This window comes from Ostrea edulis, chromosome 5, assembly GCF_947568905.1.
Source record: "Ostrea edulis chromosome 5, xbOstEdul1.1, whole genome shotgun sequence".
In the NCBI taxonomy this organism is placed as follows: domain Eukaryota; kingdom Metazoa; phylum Mollusca; class Bivalvia; order Ostreida; family Ostreidae; genus Ostrea; species Ostrea edulis.
Window position 1 is genome coordinate 5,055,897 of NC_079168.1, and position 17,846 is coordinate 5,073,742.

Consider the following 17,846-nt stretch of genomic DNA (forward strand, 5'->3'; position numbering starts at 1 on the left):
TTACACAATGTACAAGTAATATATATGTACACTATAATTACACAATGTACAAGTAATATATATGTACACTATAATTACACAATGGACATGAAATAAACCACACTTCTGCAATGTACACATAATTTCAATTTAATAGTTCAAGACCTCAACATAGTCACAAGTTTCGCAATGTGTGATTTTTCTTTATTTCTGCTAACCAGGTCTATATGGCACAAAAAGCATCTTTTAAATAAAGTAGGTAAAAGTAGAGTTACTTTTCAAAAGGGGAGTATCCATTATATTTTATGCGATTTCAATCAAATTTTTATTTATTAATTTTATAATTCAAATTCAAATTCATGATATCAAATTATACTGAGATATTTGATATCAATAGATGGAACTCCTCTTGAATTTCATTCATCCAAAGATGCTTTGTACCAATTTCGATTGAAATTAGCCCAGGGGTTATGGTTATAGAGAAAAAGATGAAAATGAGAAAAGTTTAAGAATGGCTAGACAGACGGGGTGCAAATCTAGTCCCCTTTGACTTTGTCGGTTGGGGACTTATAATAATTTTCATTTGTATGTTGATTCAATATATCCCTGTGAACACCAAAAGACACAAGAGTCTTCCACATTTGCTTTGTACTTGGGTATTTTACTGAACATAGATGTTCAATTTATGACAAACAGGATGACTTCAGCTTCAGATCTCCATCGTCAACTTCCCATATCTATTGTAGGAATATTCCATTATCACCTGCATATGGTGTTTATATATCTCAACCGCATTTGATACGCAAGAGCTTGTTCTACGTATGATCAGTTTTTAGATTGAAGCAGGCTACTGATAAACAAGTTGATATTGTAGGGGTTTCAATAGTCTAGTTTATAAGTCAGCATTTTGCAAATTCTACGGTGGTTAATGACTTGTTATAGCGATCTAGTGTGCCAATTCAACCCATCAAGTGCGACATGTATTTACTTCACAACAGTTGTTAGTCCACTTCTTACACGCAGATTTTGACTACAGATAACCAGTTGCGGTAGCTTAGTGGTAGAGCGTTCATTTCGTAACTGGGAGGTCGTGAGTTTGAACCCCACTTGTGCCATGGCCACATTAACCCAAAATGTAAACAGAACCCTAACTGCTATGCCCCCCCCCCCCCCCCCCCCCATACACCGAGTGCTAAGCATAGGTCTAAATGTGGTATATATTAACCTACAATTCTCCTCAAAGGGATGTAAAAAGAATAAACAACCAACCAACTCCATTTACCTAATCAAGATATAGGACTCACAGTAGGTGTGACCGATCGACAGGGAATGCTTACAACTCCTAGCCACCTGATCCCACCTCTGGTACATCCAGTCAGGGGTCCGTGTTTAACCAGCTTTTTATACACATGGCATTCCATGTAAATCTCCACAGTCCTGTCCACTGATGTCAGGAGAAGTTGCTGATTTGCATGCAGCTGAGAAACTCACATGCTGATGTAGTACACAGGGACACTTTCAAAAGCTTTTTCACAGAAAAAACAGAACTTTAGAAATGTAAAGAGCTAGTGTCACGATCTTCTACCATTAATATAGAAATCATACATTTATGTCAATGTATGATTGAATATTGTTTCACGTCCCTCTCAAGAATATTTCACTCATATGAATGATAGCAATAAATCCCAATAAAATTATAGGTTTTCGTGTCAAGTTGAAAAGTTTTCTTATCAAGAAATAACACACATTGACACAGCCTAGATTTACTACTGATATTTAATATCTCTATTGCTTTCAAACGAAACATGAAGTATATTTGTATATACTGGGTATATTAGTAATGGGGGACTTTTAAAAGCACTACATAAATGTTAATATGTACTACCAGAAAATAGTATAACATCCCTGTATAACATCTTGTAAAGATACAAACATGTTTATGTGAAATATACATTGTACACACAGTGAAAACTTACACCTCTGTTGCATACTACGTCTGTACAAGAATTTACTTTCACAAATGGTTTCGCATATATTACTAAACAAAATCTCATCTTGAGCAATACTGCGATAGTCTTTCAGTACCTATATTGTATCATTTAATACTGTGATAGTCTTTCAGTACCTATATTGTATCATTTACACTTTTGATTGTAACTAAGACTACACCATAAACATCTAAATATAGATGCAGACATCGTAGATTATCTATATAATATGCATGCAATTTGTGAAAATACATTTAGCTATCACTGTTAATTGATGAAATCATGTACTTCTATGTGTTGTTAATGCTATAATAACAATATTCCCTAAAACCATGTCAGAAATCATATGCTAAAGTACTAAATTTGAACACTTTCATAATTCAATACTCTGAAAGTAAAAAAAATATATCACAAACCCTTCCCAAGCACAGCATAAAAATCCTTGTTCAACATTGAAACACACTAGGGTTAAAAAAGAAATGGATTAATGGAATGGGAATTGGCTGTGTCACACCAGTAAAATGTGAAACATGAAAATCCCACAGCCTATGATAGACAATTTCTGTCATAAGTATCACTAGAAAGGATTCCTACACCGGTGTCTGAAGGTCAAAGGATTAAAAAACCCGATCAAACTAGTTTGCAACAAACATGTATTCATTGTCGCAGATGAAAGCAATGACAATTTCAAAAGAAAGATAAAAGATTGAGTGAATGTAGATATTGTTCAATGTCACAAGGCTGTCAAAGTGTCCAATGTGGCATTAATAGAAAGGCCTAAGCAAATGGGTCCGACCCATGAAATATAAAAGTCCTCTTACGTATTATAGTTATATTTTAGACGGTATGAGAAATGTTTCAGATGCTACAGATGTACAATGTATATTTACTATTGTAATGCATCTACCGAATATCAAACAGCCCTCTTCTGTAGACATAGGAAAAACTCGCATAAAAATAATCAAAATGTGCAAAAAGTGAATAATGAAATATTGAGCAACTGCATGGAAGTGCTGCCGATTGCTTTTACGTTTGCACTCTAAATGTACAAGTTTCTGGAAGGCCTGGAATTGGTCGGCCAGAAATATCTTGGAGAGAGCTGGTAGAGAAAGATTTCAGAGAGTGGAAGCTCTCTACTGCCAACCCTCAGGATTGGAAAAAATGGGAGATCTGAGGCGAGAACTGCCATGCGTGCAGCTAGCCAGGTATCTGGAAGGGGGCGCACTAGTGTGGACAATACCAGTACACCTGCACGTAAATAAAAAGGAACCGACAACAACAACAATATAAACAGTTGTTGGTCTTGTGCAAATTCAAAACAATACATTTCCATGAGCAAAAATACAGGAATACATGTTACACAAATACAAGGTACTACACAGTAGAGCACTCTGATTGGTTAAAAAATAGTTTTATATATGATTACAATACCTGGCAGATTTCTGTTCTAAAGTCCATAACTCAAAAACGATGTCTGCCAGGTCTGAGGTGAGTTTTTTTTCTCTCTATAAAATTATATGCATAAAATCTATCAAAAGTACTGGTGGTTATGTGTAAAAATATAACATTTTTCTGATAAACAACATAAATTGCTGCCCATTACATGTATATGTTGAAGATCAAACCTGCTTTATTAAACATTTACCCGTGTTGTTTTTTCAATACAACCCAAGAAAGAATTTATTTCCAATGTCATCTAGATCACAAATTAATTTCCCATATACAAGTATAAATATATATATATGTGTATATATACATGTATATGTGAAATAATTCATTGGTTATCTAACAGCAAGTATAAGGATAAGCCGTTATAACACGTGGCACATATTCCATTTCGTACCCCCAATGTCAGCCGGTGACATGATTAAGTACCCATAGCTAGCCAATCAGAACGTGTCTCATTTATTATGTTAATTAGTTGTAAAGGATATAAAGACTATTCCCATGTGATTGCTAAAATGCACACATGTTACATGTATACATCTGCCTACAAAAAAATACTAAACAGACTATTGGTACATTAGTCTTGTTGCTACAAGAAACCAAAATCTTTGAAAAGCAGGGTTTTTGTTTTATCATTGTTGGTTACGTGCTATATTTCTACCTTCTATAAAAATGATCTAAACACACCACTTAAATTGTTGATTACTCTTTGTTCTCATCAGTGTGATTAACACACGACTTAATCGTTGACTACTCTTTGTTCTGAACAGTGCGATTCCTTAGGTTGTAGCCACTGCTTGGTGTTCTGGATCTGATTTCCGGATTCTTCAATGGTGTTCGGTTGTAGCTGCTTTCGGTTTTTCCTTCATTTGTATGAGCACGATAGTAATGGAGGAGCAGGATGTGTGGGACGACCAGAAGGAAGAGATTTAGTGCCCAGAAAACCCACTGAACCTCAGGGGTGCTCGGAAGTCTGTACTGACTGGACGTGAGGTGGTGGAAGGAGCCGATTATGTAGGTCACCTGACCCTAAACAAAAAAAGCAATTGGAAACCTTTCTGTGACAACTTTAACTACATGTATAAAACATTTCTGTATTGTACAAGATGGCATGAATTTTACTAGTTTAACCCCTATCATGGCCTAGTGAAAAGTGAATTGCTCATTGAATCTCACTATTTTACTTTTGTTTGGCTCCAAAATTAAACATGTTCCAAGTTGCCAGCTCTCATGTCAAAATGGGTTTCACATAAGTAAAGTAAACAATAATTCAATCGAAACTTAGCAGAATTTATATACTCAATAAATTACTTTTCTAGGTAAACGTCCTGTATCAAAATTGTTCAAAATATCTATATAAAAAAATATCTATCGTCGACTGCCCTATTTCAGTGACTGACCAGAATCGGTGACCTTTTGTTAACGTGTGTGTATTGTCGTTTCCGGGTGTAGATTGCGTCATCAATTTCGCCATAGTGTTTGCAAATATATATAAAGTACATCTTCAATATTCCCCCGAAAATGAACAACTAAAAGGAGAGTGTGCAAAAAATCAACACATGCACCCTAAAAATAAGCCCATTTACTGTCAGATTACTTTTTCAAGCAAACCTTCAAATTAATATAAAGTATACCAAAAGTCTAGAATTCTACACTATTTTATTTTATTCATTGACGTTTAGTTGCACTTTCCTCCTGTATATACATGTATGTAATAACAGTTACAAACTTTTTGCAAACCTATATTAACAATGGTCACCGTTTTAGGACCACAAAGTGACATATTTTTTTTACGAAAATATATTCAATCAACGTACCAATGAATTTGGAATTTTTGGATGAAAGTAAAGGAATTTAATTATTTTAAAGGTAGGTGTGTAATTCATTTATCTAATCCAAGTGATCAATGAGAAAACCGCGGTTTATCACTAAGGTCACCGAAACTGGCCAGTCGACGATACATTCACCGAAATTTTGATATTAATACTCTTTTAATATTTAATTCTCGTAGAGAAATGTATTCTTATGTCACATAGAAGTTTGTCATGTATGAAAAGTCTCTATATACAAAATACATGTGTACATCATCAGAAATGCGAACTCTGACAGTATAAGTACTTCTGAACGCTTGTTATTTATTTATATTGTTATAATTAATTACTTATTAAACTGTACATGCCCCCCTCCCAAGGACCCTTGATTGGCGAATAAACATATTATTATTATCATTATTGTATTGCTAAAATGAAAGAAATGTCCACATTGTTTGTATTATGTGAGATATTCAAACAATGATAACATGGAGATTATTTCTGTATTAAACAACTGAACCCATGTGCTTTCATTATATAAAGATATAATATAGCCCCATAACACATGTAAGTCAGACATTTATTCCTTCAATAAATCATAAAATTATCAAAAGTTAGAGTCTTGAGTGCAACAAAGAAATCTGTATGTTTTATCCATGCATGATCCATCTATTGCCATCATCTATAAACCAGAAACATGAAGGCAGGTTAATTTCCATTTTTCTAATTTCTACACTTTGGAGGAGGGGTACATGTAACGGTACATCAGAACGACACTGTGTGCTGAATAACAATGTAATGTAAATAACACTGTGTGCTGAATAACAATGTAATGTAAATAACAATGTGTGCTGAATAACAATGTAATGTAAATAACACTGTGTGCTGAATAACAATGTAATGTAAATAACAGTGTGTGCTGAATAACAATGTAATGTAAATAACACTGTGTGCTGAATAACAATGTAATGTAAATAACACTGTGTGCTGTATAACAATGTAATGTAAATAACAATGTGTGCTGAATAACAAAGTAATGTAAATAACAATGTGTGCTGAATAACAATGTAATGTAAATAACAATGTGTGCTGAATAACAATGTAATGTAAATAACAATGTGTGCTGAATAACAATGTAATGTAAATAACAATGTGTGCTGAATAACAATGTAATGTAAATAACAATGTGTGCTGAATAACAATGTAATGTAAATAACAATGTGTGCTGAATAACAATGTAATGTAAATAACAATGTAATCTAAATAACAATGTGTGCTGAATAAAAATGTAATGTAAATAACACTGTGTGCTGAATAACAATGTAATGTAAATAACAATGTAATGTAAATAACACTGTGTGCTGTATAAGAATGTAATGTAAATAACAATGTGTGCTGAATAACAATGTAATGTAAATAACAATGTGTGCTGTATAACAATGTAATGTAAATAACAATGTGTGCTGAATAACAATGTAATGTAAATAACAATGTGTGCTGAATAACAATGTAATGTAAATAACAATGTAATGTAAATAACACTGTGTGCTGAATAACAATGTAATGTAAATAACACTGTGTGCTGAATAACAATGTAATGTAAATAACACTGTGTGCTGAATAACAATGTAATGTAAATAACACTGTGTGCTGAATAACAAAGTAATGTAAATAACAATGTAATGTAAATAACAATGTAATGTAAATAACAATGTGTGCTGAATAACAATGTAATGTAAATAACAATGTGTGCTGAATAACAATGTAATGTAAATAACACTGTGTGCTGAATAATAATGTAATGTAAATAACACTGTGTGCTGAATAACAATGTAATGTAAATAACAATGTGTGCTGAATAACAATGTAATGTAAATAACAATGTGTGCTGAATAACAATGTAATGTAAATAACAATGTGTGCTGAATAACAATGTAATGTAAATAACAATGTGTGCTGTATAAGAATGAATAACAATGTAATGTAAATAACAATGTGTGTTGTATAACAATGTAATGTAAATAACAATGTGTGCTGAATAACAATGTAATCTAAATAACAATGTGTGCTGTATAACAATGTAATGTAAATAACAATGTGTGCTGAATAACAATGTAATGTAAATAACACTGTGTGCTGAATAACAATGTAATGTAAATAACAATGTGTGCTGAATAACAATGTAATGTAAATAACAATGTGTGCTGAATAACAATGTAATGTAAATAACAATGTGTGCTGAATAACAATGTAATGTAAATAACAATGTGTGCTGAATAACAATGTAATGTAAATAACAATGTAATCTAAATAACAATGTGTGCTGAATAAAAATGTAATGTAAATAACACTGTGTGCTGAATAACAATGTAATGTAAATAACAATGTAATGTAAATAACACTGTGTGCTGTATAAGAATGTAATGTAAATAACAATGTGTGCTGAATAACAATGTAATGTAAATAACAATGTGTGCTGTATAACAATGTAATGTAAATAACAATGTGTGCTGAATAACAATGTAATGTAAATAACAATGTGTGCTGAATAACAATGTAATGTAAATAACAATGTAATGTAAATAACACTGTGTGCTGAATAACAATGTAATGTAAATAACACTGTGTGCTGAATAACAATGTAATGTAAATAACACTGTGTGCTGAATAACAATGTAATGTAAATAACACTGTGTGCTGAATAACAAAGTAATGTAAATAACAATGTAATGTAAATAACAATGTAATGTAAATAACAATGTGTGCTGAATAACAATGTAATGTAAATAACAATGTAATGTAAATAACACTGTGTGCTGAATAACAAAGTAATGTAAATAACACTGTGTGCTGAATAACAATGTAATGTAAATAACAATGTGTGCTGAATAACAATGTAATGTAAATAACACTGTGTGCTGAATAACAATGTAATGTAAATAACACTGTGTGCTGAATAACAATGTAATGTAAATAACAATGTGTGCTGAATAACAATGTAATGTAAATAACAATGTGTGCTGAATAACAATGTAATGTAAATAACAATGTGTGCTGTATAAGAATGTAATGTAAATAACAATGTGTGCTGAATAACAATGTAATGTAAATAACAATGTGTGTTGTATAACAATGTAATGTAAATAACAATGTGTGCTGAATAACAATGTAATCTAAATAACAATGTGTGCTGTATAACAATGTAATGTAAATAACAATGTGTGCTGAATAACAATGTAATGTAAATAACACTGTGTGCTGAATAACAATGTAATGTAAATAACAATGTGTGCTGAATAACAATGTAATGTAAATAACACTGTGTGCTGAATAACAATGTAATGTAAATAACACTGTGTGCTGAATAACAATGTAATGTAAATAACAATGTGTGCTGAATAACAATGTAATGTAAATAACAATGTGTGCTGAATAACAATGTAATGTAAATAACAATGTGTGTTCTATAAGAATGTAATGTAAATAACAATGTGTGCTGTGTAAGAATGTAATGTAAATAACAATGTGTTCTATAAGAATGTAATGTAAATAACAATGTGTGTTGTATAACAATGTAATGTAAATAACAATGTGTGCTGTATAAGAATGTAATGTATATAACAATGTGTGCTGTATAAGAATGTAATGTAAATAACAATGTGTGCTGTATAAGAATGTAATGTAAATAACAATGTGTGCTGTGTAAGAATGTAATGTAAATAACAATGTGTGCAAGATAAGAATGTAATTACATTGGCTGTGGCTCCAGCGTAAATAATCAGCCAGTCCAGAAACCACTGCTTAGCTGGAGCATTGAACAAAGAGTAGCTGGCAAAGGCACTAAATGGGACAAAGTAAAACAGGTAGGTCAGCATCTGTAAAAGGTACGTTAGTGAAGTTAGAGGCGATATTCCCTGTATGTTCTTATGTAATATATCAATATACTGTCTTTCTCAAATACATAAACAGTGAAACCCGTCTCATCCGATATGCACTGGGAGACAATTTTTCGAACGAATACACAGTGTGTCAGAATAAACACTGTAAAAAAAAAAAATGAAAATATGAGATTGAGAATGAATGAAATTAATGGTTGGAATGCCCAGTGAAACAGATTGCACATGTGTCAGATTATGCAGATTTCACTGTATTATACATGTGTCAGATTATGCAGTTTTCACTGTATTATACACAGGTGTTGGATTATGCAGTTTTGACATCAGAATGTCCAGTAAAATGGATTACACCGGTGTCAGGTTAGACAGTTTTGTACAGGTGCCAGATTAAGCAGTTTTGATGTCTGAATGTCCAGTAAAACGGACTGCACAGGTGTCAGATTAGACAGTTTTCACTGTATTATACACTGGTGTCAGATTAGGCAGTTTTCACTATATTACACAGGTGTCAGATTAGACAGTTTTCGTTGTTATGCAATATGATTATTGTATCGTGTATTGACTATGATGGGAACTAGTAATTTTCAATGCATGGTAAAGTTAACATAATTTTCTTAATCTAAAAAAATATATAAATTGGTCTGTATTATAGAGTTTAAAGTAGTTATTTGTACTTTGATCTTAGGAGAGAATGTTCATATGCATAACTTGCCCATTGTTCAATCCTGTTTATTATACTTTCATGTAAAATAGTCGAACCTGATTGGTCGAGAAGCATTTGAAAAAACATATTGTTACCCTCTGAGAACAGAAAACACCCGCCCCAGGGTGATAGTATCTAGCAACGGGTAACAGTACTTAACAACGGGTGATATTATAAAAAATTATCACATGCGTCAAATTTATGCACGTACGGTTCGCCGTAGATTGCTAGACAACATCGTTTGAGCGTGTGTAATAAACGCAAGTACCCGCATCGAAATACGAAATATCGCATGACAGTGATTGATTAAATGTCAACAAACGTAAGTTTTTCTGCTTTCCAGTTTACATAACATTCAGTATAATAAAACAAATATTGCATGTAATTGAGGGTAACATTGAAATTTTCACCCCTCGAGAAACCATTGTCAACCTCGGCTACGCCTCGGTTGACAATGGTTTTCTCGGGGTGAAAATTTTCAATGTTACCCTCAACTACATGCAATATTTATATATTATTGTATAATGCTATGTATAATTTAACATATTTTCAGAGTTGCTGATTACTGCTTTAACATTCTTAAATATTCAAGAAAGTCATAATATTCGTACCTGAACCTTGGGAAAAGCTAAAGTGTCTTTCAAATAGGGTTCATAATCCTTCATAAAAGTTTGTGTGATGGTAGAATTACAACCCAGCGCAGCCTGAAATGAAAAAGCGATTTAAAAAAACAAATCTTTTAGTTCCACATAAAACTCAAATATCGCAAAGTTTATAAATGTATCAATTACGATGATAATGTCGATACAGACTGACTTACAAGTCCTTTAAATATGTAGATAAACATCGTTGAAAGTAGAAGAACAATGGTTAAAATATCAAATGGTCTCTTCCCTAAACTTCTGGTTGAAGCCTTTTCCTGTAAACAGAATAGTAGTAATCTCAGTATTACAGTATACAACATGAAGAAATGTGATATGTGGCAATCTATTACAGTATTACAGTATAAAACATGAAGAAATGTGATATGTGGCAATCTATTACAGTATCATTCTCTCACCAGAGGGCGCGTTACGCAAGCTTCACATACACCTCTGTCAACGCTTGGAATCACATGACAAAATAATCACATGATATAAACAATCATTCTCGGTTTCCTTTCCCTTAAAAAGTTCAGGCAACAGGTGATACATTAGGCTCTTTTCATAGCCAACTGACACTTTAGTAAGTGCATATTTACCGGTTAGCTGTTTGTCTCTTATTTTACAAGTTTTATCGTATTTTTACAGCCTTTCTTACTTTTGATTCCATGTTTACATTTAAATCTCCACCACGTGTATATCCTACATTCATACGCATATTACGAAGTAGTTCCAAATTTATGATCAGAAAACGGCGATTTTAAACAATTTACAGTACGCATCAATTTAATTGCACCAAAAACATATCATAATATGACTAAATATTTAGTCCAAAACATAAATGTTGGATCAAAGAAACTTTTACAAGATTTCTGTAAAAAGCCGTTGACAGAGGTGTTGTGCGAGGAGCGCATGGAACTCTGGGTAGAGAATGTTACAGTATAAAACATGAAGAAATGTGATATGTGGCAATCTAATACAGTATTACAGCATAAAACATGAAAAAATGTGATATGTGGCAATCTATTACAGTATAAAACATGAAGAAATGTGATATGTGGCAATCTATTACAGTATAAAACATGAAGAAATGTGATATGCTGCAATCTATTACAATATCACAGTATAAAACATGAAGAAATGTGATATGTGCCAATCTATTACAGTATTACAGTATACAACATGAAGAAATGTGATATGTGGCAATCTATTACAGTATTACAGTATAAAACATGAAGAAATGTGATATGTGGCAATCTATTACAGTATTACAGTATACAACATGAAGAAATGTGATATGCTGCAATCTATTACAGTATTACAGTATGAAACATGATGAAATGTGATATGTGACAATCTATTACAGTATAAAACATGAAGAAATGTGATATGTGGCAATCTATTACAGTATTACAGTATAAAACATGAAGAAATGTGATATGTGACAATCTATTACAGTATTACAGTATACAACATGAAGAAATGTGATATGCTGCAATCTATTACAGTATTACAGTATGAAACATGATGAAATGTGATATGTGACAATCTATTACAGTATTACAGTATAAAACATGAAGAAATGTGATATGTGGCAATCTATTACAGTATTACAGTATAAAGCATGAAGAAATGTGATATGTGGCAATCTATTACAGTATTACAGTATACAACATGAAGAAATGTGATATGTGGCAATCTATTACAGTATTACAGTATAAAACATGAAGAAATGTGATATGTGGCAATCTATTACTGTAACAGTATTACAGTATAAAACATGAAGAAATGTGATATGCTGGAATCTATTACAGTATTACAGTATAAAACATAAAGAAATGTGATATGTACCAATCTATTACAGTATTACAGTATAAAACATGAAGAAATGTGATATGTGGCAATCTATTACAGTATTACAGTATACAACATGAAGAAATGTGATATGTGGCAATCTATTACAGTATTACAGTATGAAACATGAAGAAATGTGATATGTGGCAATCTATTACAGTATTACAGTATAAAACATGAAGAAATGTGATATGTGGCAATCTATTACAGCAGTATTACAGTATAAAACATGAAGAAATGTGATATGTGGCAATCTATTACAGTATAAAACATGAAGAAATGTGATATGCTGTAATCTATTACAGTATAAAACCTGAAGAAATGTGATATGCTGCAATCTATTACAATATCACAGTATAAAACCTGAAGAAATGTGATATGTTGCAATCTATTACAGTATTACAGTATAAAACATGAAGAAATGTGATATGCTGCAATCTATTACAGTATGAAACATGAGGAAATGTGATATGCTGCAATCTATATGTACAGTCTTCGAAATTAAGCGGTAGCCCAATGACCGTGGCTAGTAAACTCGGGATTGGGCTACCAAACATTATTAACGTGCATGCCCAGTAGGCCAGTACATATTTCTGGCGGAGATTATGATTCCACTATTAGAGTAGAAAATCGACGAAAAAATCAGTTCTTACACAGGAAGAGAAAGTTGGCGCTAAGAAGTATGAGGAATCAAAGCGACAAAGAAAATGATTAGCGTGTGTGGCAGAAGAACTAGTGTTAAATCTAAAGCAAACTAGCATGGTGCAGCGCCATGCCCTTTTTTACTGCGCCATGCCCTTTTTTCTCATTTTATTTTCCAAAATTCCCGCCCTTTTCTCGGTACACGGGCACTTGTTGACTGACATATGGGCACTTCTCACCTACATGTGGGCACTTTTACCAAGCATCAACAGAGACGCCATATTGTATCTCGGAACTTGCGTATATTAATAGACGAAAATGTCGACATCAGAGAGGTCCAAACAAAAGCGCATAGAGCAGAATGAAAAACAGGCAAAGAAATGCAGGCGGTTGTTCCAATTTTTCAGCAGGTATGTTCTTTTGATTTGTAAATCAGTTTCATGTCTTGTAACACTATACAATAACCGATCAGCTGATCGAGGTGACTCGGGTCTGTTTTAGAAGGAATTAGAAAATAAAAAATTATTTCTGAATGATTAACAACCTGATTTTATTTCAGGTACTATCTTTGTTCAGAACAACATCACAGTGAAGATGGCAGTGCACACAAGATGGCTGAGTCATGAGGCTGCTGTTCAGACTGTAAGGAAGCTGTATTAGCCTATAATAACAGATCTCAAAAATGCAGTTGCATCTGGACGTGACAAGGTGATCAGAGAAAGTAAAGGAATCCCAGCGAGCAGCCTCCTCAAGATGTTGAAGAAATATGAGAAGCTGTACTTTATCCATCTTCTCTGGCTTGGTTTCTCTTACCAGGACCTTTGAAAGGGAAGATGTAGACCCATCCATCATAGAACCAAGAGTGACAGCAACACTATCTACCCTTAGGAAGATGAAAGAGTGAGACCCTCCATTCACAAGCCGAGTATCATCTGTGGCACAAGGATTAGGAATAATAGTGGAAGATGACATTCTCCAGACTATTAAAGCAGTCAAAAATGAATTCATAGACAATTTGAATCCCAAAATGGAGGACAGGATGGAGAATTCCACTTTGATTGACAGTCTTGCTGTTGTTCAACCTAAGCATTGTGGATGAAAACAATCTTGTCTTTTATGGGGATACAGCAATTTCCACCCTAGCAGTCCATTTCAACTTGGATGAGGATCTGACATTGCATGAATGGACTGATATGAAATAAGGCAATAGTAGCTATAAGTATGATGACAACAGTTCTGTCTTTCTTATTTAACTTGTCATGCACTTAATCATAATCCTATGTATGTATTATGTTATATTATATTATATTGCTTATGAATCATATTCTTGAAAATGTGTCATGTTAAAGCAACAGCAAAATATAGATGTAATAAAATATTTGTTAATATACACAATTGTTCTTTATTTCACAAGGTTGTCTGAAAAGTTTAAAATCAAGGCAGCAGGTATTAACTTTTAAAGAGGCTAAATGATTATTCTATTACTATCGTAGCATGATACAATGAAAGTGCCCCTAAATTGTCTTGCCGCGACGAAAAGTGCCCCTTTGAGTATATGATGTGTGTCCTCTCTAGATCCTAGATTTAACACTAAGAACTGCCCCTGGCTTGAATACAATGATGGTCTCGTATTTTGCATCTGGTGCAGAAACTTGAGAAAGGAAAGCATTGCAAATTGTGAGTTCGTTTTGTCTCAGATAATTCAGAATTGATTCTGTAAGTTAACACGAAAATAGAAAATGGCATAAGCATTTTACCCTTATAAAAAGTATTAAACCCACAAGCGGCCGCATCAGACATTCAGGGTGTATGATTATTAGTTAACAACCCTAGTTTTTACCTTTTTTTTTTTTAAAGACGAGAGTGATCATGAAGAATTAGAAGAATTAAAACATTGGAGGATTTTGAAGAATCTGACTGTGAAATGACAGAATTAGATGTTGAAAGAGGGCTTAAACTTGTATTGTAAGACTTAATAAAAATGTTAAAACTTGAAAATTCGAATCATGTTGATTCATTCTTGCATAGCATTTGGGCTAGTAAAATTTTATTTGGGCTACCTAATTTTTCACTCTTACTTGCCCGATGGGCTTGTGTTAAAAATCATTATACGCGAAGACTGCATGTATTACAATATTACAGTATAAAACATGACGAAATGTGATATGTTGCAATCTATTACAGTATGAAACATGAAGAAATGTGATATGCTGCATCTATCACAGTATAAAACATGAAGAAATGATATGCTGCATCTATCACAGTATAAAACATGAAGAAATGATATGCTGCATCTATCACAGTATAAAACATGAAGAAATGATATGCTGCATCTATCACAGTATAAAACATGAAGAAATGATATGCTGCATCTATCACAGTATAAAACATGAAGGAATGATATGCTGCAATCTAGGTCAGGCTGGTCAGTTAGGTGAAACACAGGGGCATGCTCCCGTAAAAAAAAAAAAAATGAAAACAACACTTTCATTTTAACATCAAAATATAACATGTATAAGTATTGTTTACATCTTTTTAATGGGGCAAACACTTTTCACAATTTTGTCTACCATTTAGTACATGTTATAAAAGCAACAAATCAATTCAAATTAATGAACTTGTCTTACATATATATCTATTCCACTTGGTGGAGTTTTCTCCATAATCAATTCAACATTCAAAACCCAATTATTCAAATCTGTCATACCTTAATATTAGGCGGTTTATCAAGCACTTTCTTGGTTATCCATATGGGCACCACCATGTATATTACATTCAACAGCATAGACCATCTAGCTCCATGTTTTCCTATAACCAGAAAATTCACTGCATTATAACACTCTTACTACATCCATATTGCGCTAGTGTCTATATTTAGCATAAAAGCAAACAATATCAGCTACTAATTTAGAATCCACACATTCTCACCTACAGCTCCACCCACCATTAGCACTACCAGACTGTTGATTATGGATCCACCCCAGTAAAGTCCCACTTCACGGTAGTTTTTCCTGTGCAGAAAAATACATGGTAATCCATCGTGTCAAATTGTAAACGCCATTTCTTCCCAAATTTTCAAATGTACATTTTATTAGCTCTACAGAGACAAACCATTCATGAGAAATGCAAGTCCATCAGGCATCAATGTGCAGATGAGTTCTTTAGAACATCAATTTGAGAGTATATTTACATATCACTATGTCTGATCAAATATTAAAATGCTTGCCTATAATGACTTCATTTTCAGTGTTATTGATATAGAAAAAAAAATTGTATTTGAGCCTATTGACTGGTGTATGAAGCCTGTAGTGTATGAAGCCTGCTACTACTAATGCATGAGCAGTCATTAATCCTTGTTATCAGTTTTCCCCAATTCCAATAACAAATTCTTTGCAGACAAAATATCAATCAGAAGTTTTTAGCTCGCTCGGACCAATGTCCAGAGAGCCATGGCTCTATTTGACCCAAAGTTGTTGAGGGAAATCTTAATGTCCACATCATGTCTCATTTACAGTGAGAGGACTTTGAATGGTTAATATTGGAGAGAAAAAGATTGGACTGAAATTTACTGAACAAGCTGTGATATTACAAACCTATTATCCATAGCAAGCAAAATAATGATGTAACAAGCAAAATGAAGGATTCCATCGTGGTAGTTGATGGCTGAACCATGCCCAGTCTTTAGGTATGGTTCACCGCTTACAAAATAAAATGCCATGACGCTGTGTATTAGTTTGTCATTCTCCAGGGCAATGGTGAGATCAATCACTGCTGCAAATGTTAGTATGCTCATAGCTGAAAAATAACAGAGAGACAGTCAGTCAGCTAATCTCAGTGAGTCTCATCAAGGTTGGATATTTGGACTGATGACTTTTTCGACACTAGTCTGAGATTCAGAAGAGGTGTCAGTCTAATTTCAGTGAGATTCGTTAAGGCCGGATATTTGGACTGACACCTCTTCCAAGAAGAGGTGTCAGTCCACATACCTAGCCTTGACGAATCTTGCTGAGATTAGCGTCAGTCTAAACACAGGCTGTCACGTCACAGGAGTCGGCAGTTTTATCTGCAAAGGTCTACGATGTAAACAACAACCACTGAACCTCGCAAACGTTGCTTGCTGTGATCGCTAAGCTCAATGGTTGTTGTTTACACTGTAGACCTTTACAAATAAAACTGCCGACTTCTGCCAGAATTTCTGGCACAGGTGACAGGAGTCGGCAGTTTTATTTGTGGCTGTGGTCCAATCATCCAACCTCGACGAATATCAGTCAATATGACCAAAACAAATAAAAAAAATCATCACATGTTACAGTGTAATTTCTTTTGCAATGCAATTTACCCACATACCGTAATAAAGAGGGTCGTCATTTTGCACGAACGATTTGAATTTAGCGGCGGCTGGAATAATAAACGCGACAAGGAGGCAAACCAAAGCGACTATAAATATTGGAAGTGGACTTTTTTCGATCCCCGGAATCAAGTTGACAAAATACGCCATAGGCACACTTAGAATTGATGCTAAAAGCACGACAACAGTTCCTTTAGTCTCCATTGCTTCTCGGCTCTTCGGTGTTTTTCCGCCCAACGCTACAACTGTTCGAATTTCCTTCTTTAAATCTAGTAAATCATACCGAAGTATTTCGTATCGTCAATGAAGATTATTTTCCCAATTGGGAAACCTTTATGAATTGTATCCATGGTTACTTTTGGTGTGAAATTGTGATAAATAGTGATTAAAATATCAAATCATACTATTTTATTCCCAGAATATGCACACGTATTGTTTGCATATTTGCAGGAATATTGTAATGCTTGAATTATTTTGCCATGAGTATACACACCAGAGGGCGTTCGAAGAACAAAAACTTCCGTTTCGAATGACGCTC

General features: G+C 33.5%; 1 protein-coding gene and 1 long non-coding RNA gene across 4 annotated transcripts; one reads left to right on the top strand and one right to left on the bottom strand.

The window, feature by feature from the left end:
- Window positions 1-1,737: 1,737 nt before the first annotated feature.
- Window positions 1,738-17,574, bottom strand: LOC125651763 (transmembrane 6 superfamily member 1-like). Of its 3 annotated transcripts, none has more exons than XR_008803500.1 (9): window positions 17,308-17,574; window positions 16,554-16,755; window positions 15,889-15,971; window positions 15,668-15,768; window positions 10,644-10,742; window positions 10,435-10,527; window positions 8,977-9,099; window positions 4,101-4,442; window positions 1,738-3,472 (listed from the first exon to the last, which is right to left on the bottom strand). XR_008803500.1 is itself a non-coding variant. In XM_048880516.2 (8 exons), the coding sequence occupies exons 1-8, from the start codon at window positions 17,510-17,512 to the stop codon at window positions 4,164-4,166; spliced, it is 1,185 nt and encodes a 394-aa protein (XP_048736473.1). In that variant the 5' UTR covers window positions 17,513-17,574; the 3' UTR covers window positions 1,738-4,163. The 3 variants fall into 3 exon arrangements, 1 of the variants encoding a protein (XP_048736473.1); XR_007361339.2 differs by having other exon boundaries at window positions 1,738-2,064; window positions 2,105-4,442; XM_048880516.2 differs by having other exon boundaries at window positions 1,738-4,442.
- On the top strand, window positions 13,143-14,350 carry LOC130055214 (uncharacterized). Its single transcript, XR_008803501.1, has 2 exons — window positions 13,143-13,370; window positions 13,520-14,350. It is a non-coding gene; the product is annotated as an uncharacterized LOC130055214 (long non-coding RNA).
- Window positions 17,575-17,846: the final 272 nt, after the last annotated feature.

What these genes read in the sequence shown, in the direction of transcription:
- LOC125651763 (XM_048880516.2), bottom strand. Translation starts at nt 17,512, where the DNA reads ATGGAGACTAAAGGAACTGTTGTCGTGCTTTTAGCATCAATTCTAAGT. An exon ending in ATAAACCGCCTAATATTAAG is followed by an intron (nt 10,743 to 15,667) that starts GTATGACAGATT and finishes TTCTGTTTACAG; the next exon opens with GAAAAGGCTTCAACCAGAAG. An exon ending in TAGCTTTTCCCAAGGTTCAG is followed by an intron (nt 9,100 to 10,434) that starts GTACGAATATTA and finishes TACCTTTTACAG; the next exon opens with ATGCTGACCTACCTGTTTTA.